The 20,744-nt window shown below is 36.8% G+C and overlaps 1 protein-coding gene across 1 annotated transcript in view; it reads right to left on the bottom strand.

Moving 5' to 3' along the window:
• The window catches only part of UVRAG (UV radiation resistance associated), a 272,693-nt gene that overhangs the window by 146,344 nt on the left and 105,605 nt on the right, over positions 1 to 20,744 (bottom strand). The window contains exon 7 of the mRNA XM_081061802.1: positions 14,200 to 14,305. Within this exon, the coding sequence (XP_080917928.1) occupies positions 14,200 to 14,305 (106 nt within the window). The remainder of the gene's footprint in view (positions 1 to 14,199; positions 14,306 to 20,744) is intronic.

Below are 20,744 nucleotides of genomic sequence, written 5' to 3'. Positions count from 1 at the left end.
ATGGGCATGGAAAATGACTTTTGACAGCTGTGTGGAAAGTACTTTATAGCTATCACTTCTCACCCAAAATGCTTTCTTCCTCATCTCTGAAATACTGATTCTAAACAGATGGCATGATCATCTGTTAAAGACATTCAAGCCAAGAAAACAAGCAGAAAAGCTTATTTCCAATCATCGTTATTATATTTGACTGGGAAACTCTATTAAGTATGAAAAGTTTCTAATCAATTTTTCCTGAACAAAGCAAACATGTAATGACTGACCTACTACTATGTGCGTTTAGATGAATGAGAAATGGTTTCTGCTTTCTAAGAGTGTGGGTCTAGTTAAAGACAAAAGCCCTGCCAACCCATTGTAAAAACAAAGACTGAAATGAAACTTAATGAGATTGTCCATCATTAAAGAAAAAGGAACCAAGAAACAATCTGCATTTCTTTAGCAATCCAATAATGTCATAAGGAAGCCCTACGGTGTTTTTACATCACCGAGGAAAGAGATATGTAAATTCTCAGGAAGCAATCTCTTTACACAAAGAGGTGTTCAATTTCCTTAACTTGAATTTTTCCACAAAATATATAAAATGAATTAATTCTACCTGAGCATGAAAAAAAAAATAGAAAAAAAGGAAAGCAACTCTTCAGAGAACACAGAGATATGCCCAGGTAGGGGGTTAATCTGCCCTATTCCTAAGTATGCACTCAAATTAGAATGTTTTTCAGAATCAAAGAACTAAGGGTACAATCTAAATACTAAACGAATACAGGAAGGTGTGTGCATAGTGTATTTCTGTTATGGTCCATGTACAGAAACTGGCCCATTTACAGAAATACATCAAGTCATTCAAAACCAGCATTGCTAGCTGTAATTTCTGATGAGTAAACAAACCCTGTCCACGTAGGATCTGGTTCTGACCCTTTCTAATGCATCTAAGTCAAACGCTCAAAGATCTTAATGTTCCCTAAGCATATTCTAATGGGTTTCTGTGTTCTATTCTGCTTATCTGTTTACTCCATGTGAAGCAGGGCCTGCTCGGCACCCCCACAGTAGAGGCCTTTCCCAGTCCCCAGCCTCACCTTGACCTACCTATAACTTAACAATAGATCATCCCCTGTGGCTCAAGCTTGGAATGTCCCCAGTCCCACCCAGTTCCCTGTTTTAGAAAATTGCCCTGAAATTGAAGATTAGTACCCATAGGCTTATTGATCACAGTCTCAATGGTCCACCAGGCTAATCCATCATTGTTCCTGGGTTACTGACTCCACCAGAGAATCGTGTGGCTAGCCGACTGTCTGACAGGCTATGGACCAGATGAAATATGGACCATGTATATGGAGTAAGACGACGTCACATCACAATTTGGTGCCTGGCCAGGTTTAGTTTTGGTTTTGGTAATCGGATCCAAAGTTCGTTTTTCTGGTTTTGTCTGTCTGATTCAGGGAATACTTGGATCTGTGTGTGTGTGTGTGTGTGTGTGTGTGTGTGTGTGTGTGTGTGTGTCTGTGTGTAGTCCAGCTGTATTTGTTCAAACTCAAAAATGGGATCTAAGGTTTCAATCCCAGCCTACAGCCCAATCACCCAATCGGCAAAGTATAGGCCATTGGCAAAACTGGCTATAAGCCATTGACCAAAAGGAAATTAATGTTCTACTGCAATACTGCTTGGCTAACGTATACACCGTTTCCCCAAAAATAAGACCTAGCCAGACAATCAGCTCTAATGCGTATTTGGAGCAAAAATTGTTCTGAGACCCAGTCTTATTTTACTATAATATAAAACCGGGTCTTACCTAACATAATGTAACATAAGACCAGGTCTTAGTTAATTTTTGCTCCAAAAGACGCATTAGAGCTGATGGTCCAGCTAGGTCTTATTTCCGGGGAAACACGGTATTAGATTCTGGAGAGTGCTGGCCGCTCAATGGTTCACTGAATTATTATACTATTTTGCAACTGAAATTGTTCTGTTAGAGGTCTGGAAAATAGGATTAAATTTCTTATGTATTAGGTTGGTGCAAAAGTAACTGCAGTTTAAAAGGTTAAAAATAATTGCAAAAACCGGGATTACTTTTGCACCAACCTAATATAAGCCTTTATGATTGACCCTGAGGAGAACAAAACTGATAGTTCAGAGAAAAGGGGACTCCACCCACACCCTAATCCACTTATAACCAGGAATGTCTGAGGCTGAGGTAACTGAAGAAAACGCATTCTTAAAAACAAGCAGCTAATGCCACAAGCCAGAACCTCCACCCCTTGTTCCAGCCTCTTTGAAATTGTAGGGACAATTGTAAGATCTTAGGTCCTCTCTGCACTTGTTAATAGTTCTGTTTATAAGTATATGATCTCTGATATATGTGTTTGTCTATGTTTTATATATAATGTTTTTGCCTGTGGATGGTATTACCAGATTATATTTGATTGGCTTAAAGAAAAAAAGAGTAAGCACTTAAATAAATTCAATTAATAAAAACTAACCCAAGTACTTTTCAGGATCATATGATCTAAGAAAATATTTTGATACTAAGGTTGGTTTAACTTTTGGTTCAATAGACATGTCTTTTAAGGTTATTAACATTAAATATAACATCTTTCGTTTTACGTGGGTTTACAAAAATATATGTTATCTCTGTTTCAAAATTTGTCGAGAAAATAACTTGAGGGTTGGCTCAGTGGCTCAGGTGGTTGGAGCGCCAAGCTCCTGACACCCAGGGTGTCGGTTCGATTCCCACATGGGCCAGTAAGCTGCACCCTCTACAGCTAAGATTCTGAACAATGTCTCTCCCTGGAGCTGGGGTGCTGTGAGCGGCCGGAGGTTGGCCGTGAGTTGCTGTGGGCTGCCGTGGGCTGCTGTGTGCTGCCGTGGGCTACTGTGTGCTGCCAGGAGTGGCTAGTGGCCAGCGTGAGCGCCCAGCAGCTGCTGTGTGCTGCTGCGGGCTGCTGTGTGCTGCTGCCATGAGTGGCTGGTGGCCAGTGTGAGTGGCCGGCAGCCGGCGAGAGCTGCCATGAGCTGCTGTGAGCAGCCAACTGACGACTGGCAATCAACTGCCTCAGCCAGGGGGTAGCGCAAGGCTCATAATACCAGCATGGGCCAGGGAGCTGTGTCCTACACAAGTAGACTGAGAAACAACGGCTTGAACTGGAGTGGTGGGGGAGAGGCGGAAGAAGGGGGGGGGGGAAGAAAATAGCTTGAGTAATAATTAACTTTGAAATCTCACAGATTTAAGAACTAATAAAATGCTAACTAAAATAAAGTTTTAGATGAAACTTCAGTAATAATAATATAGTGTGGATGTTTGGATGTGGTTTCTCAGCATCTGTTGGTAACTTAAGATTTTAGTTTTGCTAAATTGTGTAAAATGATAAAAATAATTGAATATCTAGGCATTTCCGAACAATGAAATACTGAAATATTAATTATTAGATAGGTCTGAGTTCATCTATTTCTGGCTTCTTGTCATAGGAACGTTAAAAGATAAATTAAGATGTGTTAATAAATGTATCTTGTATTTTATTACAAAAGCCTATGCTTTTGAAGGTTAAAAATGTGTTCCTGGGGGCGGCTGATTAGCTCAGTTGTGAGCACGGTGCCTTAACAACTAGGTTGCCAGTCCGATCCCCACATGGGCCACTGTGAGCTGCGCCCTCCACAACTAGATTGGAACAACTACTTGACTTGGAGCTGATGGGTCCTGGAAAAACACACTTAAATAAATAAAAATTAAATATATATATATATATATATATATATATATATATATATATATATTTCTGGATTTGCCAATGGAAATGCTAATTGCTTGCTTTTAGTTATCAATAAAATCAAGGTTCTGAAGATTATGGATTCTAATTTATATGAAAGAAAATGATGTGTGTTTTCAAGGACGGTATAAGGTACAGAAATATAGTTTTGAAGGAACTGAAAGAAAGTAGTCTGTCCTAAGGGTGGTTATTTCTGAATGAGTGAGAGGGGACAAACTAAGAGGGACTGGGAAAGTTATAGAAGGTTTGTAAAGAAAAGTCTTGAGAGAATTTTATACATGGTAAGCTAAATGCGATTAAGTAAATGTAAATATCAAAAGTAAGCTGGTGCAAACATTAGAGTTAAGTTTTTTCTTTGCTAAATAAGACGTTTATTAAATTATTGGTCTGCTATAATATTACGAAAAAGTTTTGTGCCTGAAAAGCAAAGATTATATGTGTCATCAAAGTAATTTTCTATGTTTTATATTGTCTTAATTAGGTCTTTAGTTACTCAAGAAATAGTTATGTAAACTTCTGTATTTCAGGACTGCTAGAGCTCATCTCATGTTCCCTCATCGGCGTCAGAGTATAGACCAGTATAAGGAAACTTAGCCTAATGTTTTCCCTAACCTAACAGGGTATTATAATGGTTCTGGCACCACTGTTACATCCCTGATAAAGAGACTCAGATCCTAGAGAAGGCAAGGGAATTTGTTTAAATGGCTTTAACAACTGAGACAAGGGAAAACGAGAAAAGAAAGGAACAGTGACACTGGAGATGAGGCCAGAGACAGGCCAGATTTTTGGCTGCAGTTAATAGACAGGCCAAGGCCAGGGTCACTTCAGGGCCACCCCAGAAGCCCCAGAAGAGGTCCTCCAAAACAGCTGTACCCCCTATGCAAACTGTTCTGAAGAGAACAGAGACAACTCCATCCTTGCAAATGGCTATGACTGAGACAGGCCTGAGGGTCCCAGTGGCCCCTCAGGAAAAAGAGGCTAATCTCACCACAGGGGAGGAACTATGGGTGGCCCTTGATATGGCAGGTGAAGACTGCTAATTATCTGATTGATATGGAAGCCACTTATTCTGTCTTGACTGCTCACTCTGGACCTGTTTCCTCTGAAACTTGCTCAGTTATGTGGAAAAATAAAGCCCCTAAATTTGGGCTCATATGCAAGCCTGTTCCTTACCATTGACCTATACCTTAGAGGAAATGTAAAACGAGCAAATCAGACTTTAAAAAGGACTCTGGGAAAGTTTTGTCAGGAGACCTCTAAACCCTGGCTCTAACTGCTGAGATTCTAACCTCAATTCTGCTTAGTTTCTATGCTGTTAACTTGGGAGAGATTCAGCAGGCACTTAGGAAATATGGGGGACCAGTATCTCCCCCAGGTCAACCCCTCTACACATTGTTGTCCCAGAAAGCCAGGGGACCTAGAGAGGGACAGGTCTCTAACAAACCAGTTAGCTCCTAAATGGAAGTGACCCTTTGCAGTTTTTCTTAGCACCCCAACCATTGTCAGGTTTCAGAATCAGTGGCTGGGTCCACTTCACTCGAAACAAACTTACGTCATTTAAGTCTCCACAGGACTCACCCAGAAGGAAGACTGTCATTCCTATTCCTATGAGTCAATTGGACCCAAAGCTCCTCTTCAAACAGAACTGCTGGAGCTGCTCATTATTGCCTCTCTACTTGTGCCCCACCTGGGATATCATTGAACCCCATTTGGCTCTCCTCTTCACTGGACTCCTCTAGGGAGAATAAGAAACTAACATCTTTGTAAAATTTTTCTGATATAATAGCTAGGTGCAATAGCCTCTCTGACTGCTGGATGTGCCATAAACGGCCCCCTCCCCACTGTGATAGATTAGCAAGAAACTCTACTGCCCATATGCCCACTCTCAGCAGGAAGCAGCCAAGAATGGTCATCGTCCCCTAACCTTGCCATCATACTAATCTTATAGACATAACATGAATAAGAGATGGGGGGAATTGAAGCAAAGCCTGGTTGGCACCCCAATAGCAGAGGCCTCTCTGCATCCCGGGCCTCACCTTTCCTTCACCTACCTATAACTTGACAATAGGTCACACCCCTGTGGCCTGAGCTTGAAATGTCCCCTGTCCCACCCAGTTCCCTGAAATTTATGATTAGTACTCTTAGGCATATTGATCACAATCTCAATGGTCCACCAGGCTAATCCCATCATTGTTCCTGGGTTACTGACCCCACCAGAGAATCACGCGGCCAGAGGGAAGGCTCTCTGCACACTCCTGGAACCATCACATAGCCTCTGGAGGAACGCACAGATTTTCCATTAAATACCCCAAGATGGACTGAAAATATCAATGCAGTGTTTAAAGGTGTTAACCCGCTGCCTTCTCAGACCACTGGTGCTCTGATAATAAACGCTTACTCTATGACCCAACTCCTGTGTCGGTCTGTTGGCTGAGTGGCGCAGGCAGCATGCGTCCCAGCCTCGGTTGGCCTCTGGTTTCACCTGTATAGTTAATGTCACATGTGCATTTTCAATGGACCACTGTTAATTGGATCTTGGTATTTTTATACATCACTCTTTGATCTGAAAATTACAGATACATTCATCTATTTGCAAACACACACATTCCTATTTATGGGTCTTTACAAAAATAGTGATGCGCAATGTTAAAGGTTCATTTCAGCATGACAGACTAATCTATAAATGATATATTAAAGGAAACAATTTTCTTCTCATAGATCACACTGGAGCTAAAATGCCTTAGGCAAAAGTTCTCAAAGCATGGCACAGGAAACCATGAGTGTTTCTAAGACTGTTTCAGTCTGTGAGATCAAAAATATTTTCATCATAATACTAAGCTGTTATCTCCCTTTCTCTCTCATTTTCTCAATTGTATAGTAGAGTTTCCAAGAATCTACAAATTTTGTGATATCACAACAGATTGACTGCAGAAGTAAATGTGAGAATCCATTGGTCTTTTATTAACCTAGGTATTATCAATAGACATACCCTAGGTTCTTTGAGGTCTTTATAATTTTTAAGAGTGTAAAGGGTCTTGAGACTAAAAAGTTTGAGAATTGGTGGCTCAGGGCATACTCATCTATGTTAGTTTTCTCACCAAAATAGAAAATAGTGCACAATATGAAAAAAAGTTGGCAGTTGTCCTATAAGTTAACAAATTTGCTTTTAAATGTCATTTATAAGTTGTTTCCATTGCACCTACTAAGGGAGGGAAAAAAAATGTTCTTAGAAAATATTTAATCCAACCCATAAATTTCATAGACTGCAGCAATGTCAGGCCTAGAACCCAGGTCCGGCTGGAAGATAACGCAAAAAGTGTATCATAATAAAACATACAGGAGTTCTGCTTCTGATATAAGAGAATGAGCACCTTACAAACTGGTCTTTGCATAAATAACAGCTATAGAATTGATAAAATACAAAAAGCTAGTATCTAAGGGTTCTAGAGATTGATCAATGGCAGGCAGATTTTGGAGGAGACTCAGAACCTGGTGCAAGCAACCAACAGTGAATTTTCCCTTTTCGGTAGCTTTGCCCTGAGGTTATCTGCAGTCAGACTCCACAGAAAGACAACTATCTTTCTGGTCAAAAGAATGAGTAAACAGATCAGGCGATAAAGGCCACAAGAATGGAAGAAGCCAAAGAATAGGCACAATCCTAAACCACATATGCATGAGGCAAACACACATTCGTTGTGCTTAAGGGTAAAAGTACTAAACTAAAATAAATGTGTAGCAATGTTCATTGTAGTTTGAGCTTAACCAAATTAACTACCTGCTAAAATAAAAATATCAATATTCTTCAGGGCAAAGCAACAAAATCCAGAGATTCCCAAGATTACATGCACAATGTCCAAGATACTATGCAATATTACCCAATATATGAAGAGCCAGGAAAATGTGACTCACTTTCCAGGGAAAGAAAAACCAACATATGCCAACCCCAAGATGACCCAGATGTTAGAAATATCAGACAAAGACTTTAAAGCCACTATTATAAATATGCTGAGTGAGAATAAGTAAAATAGTCTTATAATACATAAAAAGATATGAAATCTCAGCATAGTACTAGAGAATATTAAAAATCCAGACTTCTGCTTCTGGTCAAAATGGACTAGGAAAAAGGAACACTGCCCAAGTAATTTTACCAGGAAACCATAATCGTAATACCAATCTGAGAAAGTAATTTAAAACATTGCATCCCAATAGCTCTAATAAATATAAACACAAAAACCCTTAAATTATTACTAGATCAAATCCAGCAAGATACAAAACAGATTATATATTGTAATCAATTCAGGTTTACACCAGAAATGCAATGTTAGTTAAACATTTGAAATTACATCAACATAGTTCACCATATTAGCAGAATCAAGGAGAAAAATCACATGATCATTTCAATAGATACAGAAAAGGCATTGGACAAAATTCAACATCCATTCATGATAAAAACTCTCAGAAACTAGGAGTAAGAAGGAACTTCCCCAAACCAATGAAGGGCATTGCTAACATTAATGGAAAAGAAAGGATGAATTGTTTCTCCCTATAATCAGCAACAAGGAAAGGATTTCCACTTCTAACACTTTTGTTCAACATTGTACTATATGTTATATATCTTAGTTATTGAAATAAGGCAGAAAAATTAAATAAAGCACATAAAGTAGTCCATGTTTGTGGGTACAATTGTTTACATAGAATATCCCAAGAAATCTACATAATAATTATCTAAACTAAAAAGTTAATATAACAAGATTGCAAGATGAGTTTACTAAATTAAAATAAATTGTATTCTTATGTACTAGCAGCAAACAAATGAGAATCAAAAATTCAAAAACAATCCCATTTGCAATAATGTCCAAAAAAACCCTCATATAAAATACTTATACATAACTCTAACCAAAGATGTCCAAAATCTCTACAGGGAAAAAGATACAAGATATTCTTGAGAGAATCAAAGAAAAATCTAAATAAAAGAGATATATGCCATGTTCATGGACTGCAGAATTTGATATTATTAAGATGGCAATTTTCCACAAATTGATCTACAAATCCTTATCAAAATTCCAGCAGATTACTTTTTTTTTTATAGAAACTGACAAGTTGATTCTCAAATTCACTTGGAAATACAAAGCACCTACAAAATCCACAGGAATTTTTAAAAAGAAGAACAAAATTGGAGGACTTACCCTATCTGGTTTTAAGATGACGAATCTATAATAATAAGAGAGTTTGGTATTGGTGAAAGATAGACATATAGATCAATGGAACAAAACAGAGAATCCAGAAATACATACACACATATGTGATCAATTGATTTTTAGACAAACATTACAAAACACTTAAATAAGGACAGGAAAGAATGTTCAACAAATGATGCTAAATCAACTGGATATTCATACAGAAAAAAATTATCTTGCTTAACTTGTACAAAAAAGACTAACTTGAGATGGATCATAGGTCTAAATGTAAATCCCAAAACTATAAAACTTCTAGAACAAAACCCAGGAGAAAATTTATGTGTAACTTTGGGTTAGGCAAAGATTTCTTGTAAGGAACACAAAGATCCTGAACCGTAAATTAAATTTTTAAAAAATACACTGGATTTCATCAAACTTGAAACTCTTGCTCTTTAGAAAACATCATTAAGAACATAAAGAGGCAAGCCACAGAATGAAAAAAAATATTCCCAATACACATATCAGAAAAAGGACTTGTACCTAGGGAGAAGAAAATACACACACACACACACACTCTCTAACTCCAACATAAGAAGACAAAAATCCCATTTAAAACTGAGGGGAGAAAAATCTGAAACTACTTTACATGTACACTATGAGTGAAAAATAATAAGTAAATAAATTGTAGATTAATGGGAGCCAGGTTTCTCACTATCATAAAAAGATACTACAAATAAAGTGAGGGGGAAAGGCTAGAACAAAACCTGTGGTGTTAGTGTTGACTATATTAGTATGAACATGTTTATTTTAATATATATATAGAAAGATAGATACTTGTGTACTCGTATACCAGGTCTGTCTACTGAGAGGGCCTAGAAGCAGTTAAAACCCAGTAGCAGCAAGCACACCCAGCTTGTTGTTTCTAAATACCATTAGAAACAACAGGTAGTTTCTAAATACCATTATCCAATGAAAGGAACAGGACTCCTTCGAGAAATGGCTGATTCTACAGATGAGACAGAAAAAATACAAAATGAGCCTAGATCATATAGTGCCAGAAATTAAGGAAGTGCTTTAAAACAACAAACAAAAAAGAGATGAAGGCATGTCAAAAGGATATAGGAGCCAACTTGAAAGAGCTCTCAATGCCACAACTTGAGCAAGAAAATAAAAAACATAATATTGGATTATAACATAAAGTATAAAATAAATATACACATGTGCATACTGATAAATAAACGATTGAATAAACATGGCGGGAGAAGGGATGACTCTTTCTCACAAAGGATTCCAAATAATATGTATAGATAGTTCTCCAGGAAGTGAAACTTAGGTCCCCTCTGCTTGAGTGTAGGCTGGACTTAGTATCTTGTTTTCAAAAAACTGAGTATGGAAAGGGAACTTTATAGTAGATAAATCTGGAAGACAGTACGTTAACCAAGTGATCAAGGTTAATAAAAACAGTGATTCGTCATGGTGATTTAATAATACAAAAGAATGAGGAACTGTCATAGATCAGAGAAATCTAGGAAGACATCATGATCAAATCCAACGTGATATCCTAGACTGGATACTGAACGAGAATAGGACATTAGTCTAATCATGGCAAAACATCAGATAAATCCCAATTGAGGGATATTCTATAAAATATCTGACTAGTAATCCTCAAAACTGTCAAAGTCATCAAAAACAATGAAAGTCTGAGAAATTTTTACAATCATGCAGAGTCTAAGGAAGCATGACTACTAAATGTAGTGTGGTTTCCTGAATGAGATCCTGGAAAAGAAAAGTGACACTAGGTAAAAATTAGGGAAACCTAAATAAAGCACGAACTTTAGTTAATGATGATTTATCAATATAGCTTAATTGTGACAAACGTACCATACTAAGGTAAGGTGTTACTAACGGAGAAACTGTGGGGTACAGGAGGTAACTCCCTGTACTATCTTTGTAATAATTTTATAAATTTAAAACTGTTGTAAAAAGTTTTTTATTTTAAAAAAAGAATTAGTAGAAACACTGGGGACACCTGAATAAGGTCCATAGGTAATAGTAATGTATCAATGTTAATTTCTTGATTTGATGATGTACCACATCACATATACCAAATGTAATGTGGTTAAAAGAGGCTAACATTAGAGGAAACTGGATGAAATGCATATGGAAACTCTCTTTCTTTTGAAGTTTTCTGTAAATCTAAATAAAGAGTTTATTTCTGAATGGGCAAAAATATTTAAATATTTTATTACTCAATAAGTAAGATATAATAAAGTATTTATAGAAAAATAAAATATTTAAACCTATATTTCTTAAGAGACATAAGTGACCAACAAAGATATGTAAAATGTTCACCACAGAAATATAATTATAAACCAAAATAAGAAAACACTACAAATCCATTAGAAGAGCCAAAATTAAAATGACTGAACTCTTACATGAAATACACAAATCCTTGAAAGACATAAACTACCAAAGTTCAAGAAGCAGAAAACTTCAATAACCCTACAGGTATCAAAGAACTGAATTCCTAGTTCGAAACCAATAAAGAAAACTTCAGACCCTGATGGCTTCACGGGTAAATTCTACCATTTCATAATAATTCCAATTTTACATATATTCTTCCATAAAATAGAAGAGGGAATTCTTCCCAACTCACTAGATTTGGCCAGTATCCTGACAACAAAGGCAAACAAAAACATTACAAGAAAACAAAACTATAGATCAATATTCCTCATGAATATACTAGATGCAAAATCCTTTAAATTTTTAGAAAATTAAATCTAGTAATATACATAAAAAGAATAATTCATCATTAACAAGAAGGGCTTTCCCCAAAAATGCAAAGTTGGATTAACATTCAAAGATCAATCAATGTATTTCACCATCATAATGTAAAAGAAACATACAAATATCTCAACAGATACAGGAAAGGCATATGACAAAATCCAAAACAGATAAATAAAACTTCAAAATTGCAACAGCAGAAATTTCATAAGAAACATAATTAAATGCTAAAAATTTTTGTTGGACATTGATGTACTGTGAGAAGATGACAAATCTTTGAAAGTCATCAAGTATGAACCCAATTTCTTGTAACAAAGTCAATTACATTTGATCTTGGAAGGTAATCTTTTTTCTTTCAGCATCAAATATGCCTTCTGATTGTATTTATATTTAAAATTAAAATTAATTCTTATACATTGAGAATGCTTGGGTTGGAGTATGATGACCTTGGGCCAATATGGAAAGGGAATGAGGAAAAAAAGATAATAGTAAAAGTTCCTAATTTGCTACAGGTGAATCTTAAAGTAGATCATTAACAAGTACATGGCATTATTCCCTGAAAGGAGACAAGTAAACCAAAATTTCTTTCTCAAATGATTGTGGGAGAGTTGCTTCTTTTCTTCAGGCCTCATTTTTCCTGTCCTTTTATAAGAGGAAATTACACTAGATTCATTCTGAAATTCAACAAATATTTATTGAGCACCTATTCACCTATTATGTGTCAAACACTTTTCTAGACACTGGGAAATACAGCAGCGAGGAAAAAGAACAGATGAAAATCCTTCCCCTCACAAAGTTTAGAGAGACAGACAAGATACAAATGTAAAGTATACAACATATTTAAGGATAATAAATAGTGTCAATAAAAATAAAGAAGAGAAAGGGATAGAATGTACTGACATAGGTGTGGTTTTAAGTGGGTTTATAAGGGAACTAGATTTCTAGGCTCACTTCCAGTTCAAAAATCCAATGAATTTTTCCAGTGATGTTGATTGACTAGGCAGCATAAAACACACAGTGAACCTCTGAACCTGACCTCTTCAAACTCATACATTCTATCACCTTGCTCTGTATGTCACCACTTACATTGTAGAAAAATAGGATTAAACACACATTTTTTTCATATTGAGACAAAGCATATGCAGTTATTTAATGAAATAATTTCCCAGTCTTGCCTTGGGAGAGAAAGATAAGAAAATAAAACCTAGCAATTTTCCCCCAGACAAAGGTTCTAAAAATGTGGCATTTTTAGATGCTATAGAAAGGATTAAAAGTAACTGTTTCTTATCCTCCTCCAATATATTTGTCATCTGGAATTTGGTCCTTTATTGGGCCTAAGTTACAAGAGGTGAGTTAACAGCTTCTCCAAAATGGAAGATTTTCTATAGGCAAGAAAGTTCATATAAATATTAAGTATTACTTCTATAGTTATTGCAGCTACCGTATTTTGTATGCCTGCTATGTGCAAGGTACAGCACTAACCATTATTATATATTAGGTTGAACTATATGCAACTTATTTATAGGTCAAAATCAGCAATTTTATATAGTTTAAATAGGTTTTCATTCATTAATTTCAAATTCCATGAGCGAGAAGTCTGTGTGGGTTAATTGCATTGCTGCTTTTCTATAGTTCATCTATTAAATTATCTTGGGCAAATCTTCAAGGAAACATGAAATTTCCATTTGGGGATATAAGCCCCTCTGCCAAGTGCTAAAAATGACAACTGGAAGATAATGAGTTTATGCAAACAAATAGCTAAATATTTTTAGTCAGGACTTCATTTAGGATTTGAATTTTAAATATCATAATTCATAGCACAAATTCCATCAAAAGCTATCCATAGCCATGTGGCTTCATTTTGAGAAAAACTCAATTAATTAATTATAACCCCTTTGTGCTTACAAAGACAGAATCTTCATTTCAAAAAAAAATATTGTTTCTCCACTAGAAAAGAACCACCAAGATATATCTTAAATCTGTCTATGTGGAATGGAATTTCTATTTCTTTGGAAATGACTCATTAAAAGAATCTTTCACAAAAGAGAACACTGCCTATAAACCAGCTTATTAGTAGGTTCAATCCAAATAATTTTAAATTCATCTTTTAATAGTAGGTTAGTTCCTAAAGATTTTCATTTTTCTTCTGGCAGCTATTTTTCATTCACTAAACAGTTCAGTCTAGAGTTCAATTTATAAGACAGTAATTAAATAGCTTTGAATTATCTTCTAAGTAATTTCATGTAATCTAAAGTTTCATCTAGCAGAAAAAGGCAGGCACTGTGTACATTATTAGCAGATGAGAAAGTTTCCAACATTTAAATGCCAATACAAGTCTCAGTGAAACATTAAGATAAAAGAAACGAAAGGAAAAAATTACCTAAAGTTTTTTGGGAAAAAAAAGAAATTAATGTAAGAAGAATATGATGATCATATTTAGAAATCAAGGAGTTTAAACAGGCAAATATATAAAAACGTACCAGCTCATTGCTTGTAGATGTGAGTCTTAGTTTTTCTTCAATTTCCTTTCCAATTTTCTGAACAGTTACCTGAGTCTGTTTAATTGCACACTGGGCTCTATGAAGCCTAGAAATAAAAAGTTGTAGAAAAATTTGAGTTGACTATAAGCTCTCAAACACAGAGTCACAGATATAAATGGAATGAAATGAGAACAACCCCTCCATGATAAACACAATAATGAACGCAAACTCAATGTTTCACAATTCTCTAGCATATTTACAATGAAACACAAAATGCTCTAAAAATACCCTTTCTATACCTGCCTAACTGCCACTGATGCTTTGAGAGCTAAAAGGAAGAACACAGAGGAGTTTGGAAGATAACATAGAAAATTATCTGGTTGAACCCTATCATTTCACCGATGTGGAAACTGTGGTCCAAGAGAAGTTATGTGGATTGCTGAAGTCACCAGGAGAACATCACTGCTGTCAAGGCTGAATATTACTTTGGGTATCCAAAAAGAAAAAAAGAGTCTATAATCTCAGTTAAGAAAAACTGATGATTTAAAGTAGCAGCCACGTTGAAACAAGCAACATAGAAAACATTAAGAGCTATTTTCTTTTTTGGTTTAATTATGATTTTCTTTTTTTTTTCCTTTTGTTCTCTTTGTCTTCAAGTTATATACATCTCATAAATTTACCTATTAAAAATGGTCAAATTGGTAGCTTCCAACCAAGATGGTAGCGTAGGTAAATGCTGTGCTCACCTCCTCCCACAACCACATCAAATTACAACTAAAGTACAGAACAACCTTCATTGAAAATCACATGACATCTAGCTGAACAGAAGTCCTATAACTAAGGATATACAGAGAAGTAAAGTCAAAAGAGGTAGGAGTAGCAGAGACACACAATGGTCTGGTCCCACACCCACGTGTGGCAGTTAAAAATCAGGGGAGATATCTCAGCTGCATTGGTTCCCCCCTGAGGAGCGAGGGCATCACAGCTCCACACCAGGATCCCCAGCCCAGGCCTCCAGTGCCAGGAAGAGAAGTCCCTATAATTTCTGACAGTGAAAACCAACCCAGATTGTTCCTCTTAAAGGGCCTATCCATGGACTCGCTGGCTGACAGACTTACTCGCTCTGAGCTCCAGCACTGGGGCAGCAACTCAAAAGGCATTAGGGACATATAGGGAGGAACTGAATTGTCTGGCTGCAGGGTGAGGGCTGGAAGGGCAGCTTTCACCCAGAGAGAAATGCTGGCAGAAGCCATCGTTCCTTTGTTGAGTTCTCCCCAAACGCAGCCTGCATGAGTAGGTAGGTGCCATATCTGAGTCTCCATCAACCTAACACCATTTGCCCTGCCCTGGTGATGCCCTGAGACCCTGCCCCACCCAACTTGTGGGTTCACCCAAGCAGCTTTCAACGGCTTTTCCATATAAAAGGTTTGTCTTGGCTTATGCTGTGGACTTTCCTAAAATTTCTCAATGCTTCACAAACCATAAACAAGTAGTATCTGCCCTCTGTGTGCCCTATTCCTCTTGCCAAGTGGCCCCAAACTTGACTAGTGGTAGCCACACTCAGTTTGAAACTTAGCTTCTCCCAGCCACCTCCAAGCCTAGCACAAGTGGCAACCATCTGCAGATCACTCTATAGCTCATACTAGATAGCCCTGGGCAGGGCACAGGCAGTGGCTCACTTTGGCCTGCAAGAGAGCCCCTCCCATAAGACCCCAGAAGAACACACCCAGTGGCCAGTTTCAGACCACACCAGAGCACCACACAACCACCTCCAGAAATAACACACCCAAAGGATGGACTTGGCAGAAACCAGAGCCCTGCTAAAGTGAATCCTACTCTGTGGAGTCAACCCCTGCACAGCAGTTCTTCCACTGTAATCAGAGCTAGACCTCACAGCCAATGGGCCCGAGAGTCAATCCACCCCACTGATGTGCCAACAGCAATCAAGGCTCAACTACAATAGGAGGGCACACACAACCCACACAAAGGACACACGAAGCACCCAGCTCAGGTGACCAGGGAGACGGCACAACTGGACCCCACATGACACCTACTACATAAGGTCACTCTACTAAGATGGGGAGACATAGCAGCCCTACCTAATACACAGAAACACAGGGTGGCAGTCAAAATGGGGAGACAAAGAAGTATGTCCTAAATAAAAGGACAGAACGTAGCTCCAGAAAAAGAACTAAACAAAATGGAGACAAGCAATCTAACAGACACAAACTTTAAAAAATTGGTTATAAGGATGCTCAAAAAAGAACTAGTCAGGAATGAAAAATATAATAACTGAAATAAAGTATTCATTAGAAGGAATCAACAGTAGATTAGAGGAAGCAGAGAACTGAATCAGTGATTTAGAAGATAAGGTAGCAGAAAACACCCAATCAGAACAGAAAAAAAGAATTAAAAAACATGAGGATAGTTTAAGGGATCTCTGGGACAACATCAAATGTACCAACATTTGCATCATAGGAGTGCCAGAAGGAGAAGAGAGAGAGCAAGGAATTAAAAATCTATTTGAAAAGATAATGATGGAAAACTTCCCTAATCTGGCGAGAGAAATAGACATACAAGACCAGGCAGCACTGAGTCCCAAACACAGTGAATCCAAAGAAACCATCACCAAGACACATCATAATTAAAATGCCAAAGGCTAAAGGCAAAGAGAAAATCTTAAAAGCAGTAAGAGAAAAGCAACAGTTATTTACAAGGGAGCTCCCATAAAACTGTCAGTTGATTTCTCAATAGGACCTACAACCAAGATTACCCTACCCAGCAAAGCTATCGTTTAGAATCTAAGGACAGATAAAGAGCTTCCTAAACAAGAAAAACCTAAAGGAGTTCATCACCACCAAACCAGTATTACTACAACCTATCTTAAAAGGGACTTCTTTAAGATGAGAAAAAAAGATTTAAAAAAAGGATAATAAATGGAAATAACTACATATTTATCAACAATTACTTTAAATGTAAATGGGTTAAGTGATCCAATCAAAAGACACAGATAGGGTGGCTAAATGGATGAGAGGGCGGGACTCTTACATAATGCTGCCTACAAGAGACTCACTTCAGATCAAGAAACACTGACAGACTGAAAGTAAATGAATAGAAAAAGACATTTTATGAAATTATAAACAAAACAAACCAAAAAAAAGCTGAGGCAGCAATACTTGTACCAGACAAAACAGGCTTTAAAACAAAGGCTTTAACAAGAGACAAGGAAGGATCCAGTAATCCCACTTCTGAGTATTCATCCAAAGAACCCCAAATATTACTTTTAAGTGCCATGTGTATCCATGATTGTTGCAGCATTATTTACAAAAGCCAAGATATGGAGGCAACCTGGATGTCCATCAATGGATGACTAGTAAAGAAGTGGTACAACACATACAATGACATATTACTTGGTCATAAAAAAGAATGAAATCTTGCCATCTCCAACAACATGCAAAGACATAGGAAGGCATTGAGCTGAGTAGTGTAATTCAGATAAAGACAAATGTCATATAATTTCACTTATATGAGGTGTGATCAAAAAATATGGTGAATGTTTAAATTTAAAAAAATTACAGTGAAAGACACATTGCCTCAATCCCCTTCAAAATACTCTCCCACTCTTTGAACACACTTATCTCATCTTTCTTGCCACTTTCTGAAGCAGTTCTGGAAGTCCTCTTTTGTGAGTGTCTTTAGTTGTACTGCCGTGGCTGCCTCAATGTCCTGAATCAATTGAAAACATTTACCTTTCATGGTCATTTTGACTTTAGGGAAGAGCCAGAAGTCACACGGTGCCAGGTCCAGTCAATATTGTTTGATCACACCTTGTATATATAAGGAGGTTAATTTTCTCAGGGATTTGATGGCATCAATTCCTCTTTCAGCATTATTATTATTGTTGTTACTATTAACACTACACGTTAAAATTATTCATGACATATTCTGCACTTTTGGAAGTTGCCTGATAGTTATTAAGGATTTCTTAAGTCATCTAAAAGGGAGCAACTCTTATTGTGACTAGTTTGCTCAAGAGATGAGTTATTCAGCAATTTCCTCAGGGTTCCTAAGGATTCCAATAAAAGAGATTATACCAATAAGATTCTATTGCCTGTTATACTGGATGTGTATGTATATATGCTGTCTTGATAGTCGTACTCTACAAAGGTGGCTCTAAAGAAATTTAAAAGCAAGCAAAGGCCCTTTGTGATGTGGTCCCAGTGTAAATCTCCAGCCTCATTTCCGGATATTCCCTACCTTGCATGCTTAACTCCAGCAATACTGAACCACTGATAATTCTCCAAACACATCACACCATTTCTTGCTTGTGTATCTTTGAGTGAGCTGTTCTAACTGCCTACGTGTTTTCCCTGTCGCTTGAAAGAGATAAGTACACACCTAAATCCATGAAGGGACAGCTGAAGCATAACCTCTTCTTCAAAGGACTTCCCTGACTATTCCAGACAGGTAGAGGTTCTCCTTCCTCTGGAAATCTGTGGCACCGTGTATACAACAATACTAACAAAGATTATACAACCACATTTTACAGCAACTGTTTATTTCCTTGTCTATTTCCTTACTAGATCTTTCTGAGAGAAAAAATACTCTCTTTTCATATACATTTGCAATGCTTAGCACAGAATGTGGCACAAAGGAGGCACTCAAAATATACTTGCTGACTGAATGTTGACTAATGTCTGAATATAAAAGCACACTCCCAAGATTTGATTATTTTTCATTGTGAATATCAGTGGAAGACAGAAAGATTAACGTGATAGTTTTCTATATTTATCATTTCTAAATATTATATTTAAAACAAAGATTACATAAATTAGTTTTTTTTTCTTAATTCTGACCTCAGATCAAGTGTAGAAACCTTCATAGTTATAAAGGTCAGTAGTAAAACCTTTTCATCATTGCTCAGAATTGATTAGCCTTTCATACAAACACATTTCCTGACTCTTACTCATCCATCAGCAGATGCTGTTATCTGCCGCCACATTTATACACACACACACACACACACACACACACACACACACCCTTATTATTTATACTTTTGCATCTCAGAACTATAGAGATCATGTATCAGATAGACTGAAAGGTCTTCTTATGCTCAGATTTGGCTATTTTCATCACTGATCCACTTAAGTAACAGTAGATCTCAGAGAAAAAGATTACATAAATTAAAGACCACTCATTCAGGTAGGGAAACAAGCAATTTTTACTAAAAACATTATCAGAATTCTAATAATCACTGGCATTGTCAAACTAGAAGAGAAATCAACAAAATAGCCTATTACTTTAAAAGGGGGAAAATGCTGCCTAAAACTCACTGGTACTATGCAAACAACCTTGTCAAATGGTAAAGACTTTAAAAATAAAAATGATTCATGACCATAATTAATGTATGACTTCAACTATTTGGCTCTCACTGCCCCAGACGCTTTCTGATCTTACCTTAGGGGCTTAAAACACACAGACAGAGTCACATTTCCTCCAATCTTCAGTGTTATCCAAATAGACTTTCAGGGCCCCTGCTACATCAAGACAGAGCTAATAACGTCCCCCTTTCAAACCCAACAGAAGAATAAAAGTTTGAAGAATAAAAGTTTTAGGCTTTTAAGTATATAACATGGGACATCCTGATTCCCCCAGGTCCGAGGAGGTGAAGGACTGACAAGAAAAGAAACATTGCTTTACCTCCAAACCAGCTAGTCAGTTTTGAAGGAATGTTTCTTAATTTTGCAAATTATGAAGTGATATTATAAAGAAAGAAATATATATCATGTAGTCATCTGGTTTCTGGTCAATACCAACACTAACACTCCCAAGATGAAATAAAACTCAACATCACTGGTGTGGGGAGAAGAGATCAAGTAGCTATCTGATAGGTATACTGATTACAGCAAATAGATGTATCCCTACCACTTTACATGAGGTGAGATAACAGCAAAATTGAAACTGGCCTAAAAATAAAGCTTTGTGGTTAGATATTGCTGTGAAAGTAAAGACACATTGAATATAAGGTATTACGTCTAGTTAACATTAATAAACATTAAGACAACACCAATGAGAATTAACCAATGAGATTAACAATAATCTCAGTAAAGGAGTAGTTAGGAGACAATTTTTGTCTACTTAGTGTTGATCATATCACATCTGAAATGCTGCATTCAATTGTAAGATGAAGTATAGCAAATTAAAACACCTAGAAAGGTTGCACAGTATTGTTCCCTATGGGTTACAGGGAGAGTAAAAAGAGAAAGCAAACAAGAAAATACAGGAGCCTATTGAGAGAAATAGAGATCTGATCATTAATGGTATTGTATTCCATATGAAGAAGCTTAGATTTTTATTCTGAAGGTATTAGAAAAACCATTAAAAAGTTTTCAGCTGGGAAAGATTTAATTACATTTGCACTTTAGAAAGATCTTTCTTCCTGAAATAAGGTGAATGGGACACAGAATCAAGACTAAACAGAAAAGGCAGTGTGAGGTTATTGCAATAGTCCTAGCAAAGATTTATGCATTGCCCTAAAGTAA

This window comes from Rhinolophus hipposideros, assembly GCF_964194185.1.
Source record: "Rhinolophus hipposideros genome assembly, chromosome: 10".
In the NCBI taxonomy this organism is placed as follows: Eukaryota; Metazoa; Chordata; class Mammalia; order Chiroptera; family Rhinolophidae; genus Rhinolophus; species Rhinolophus hipposideros.
The sequence above is the reverse complement of the archived record's forward strand: the minus strand, read 5'-3'. Positions and strand labels throughout refer to the sequence as shown.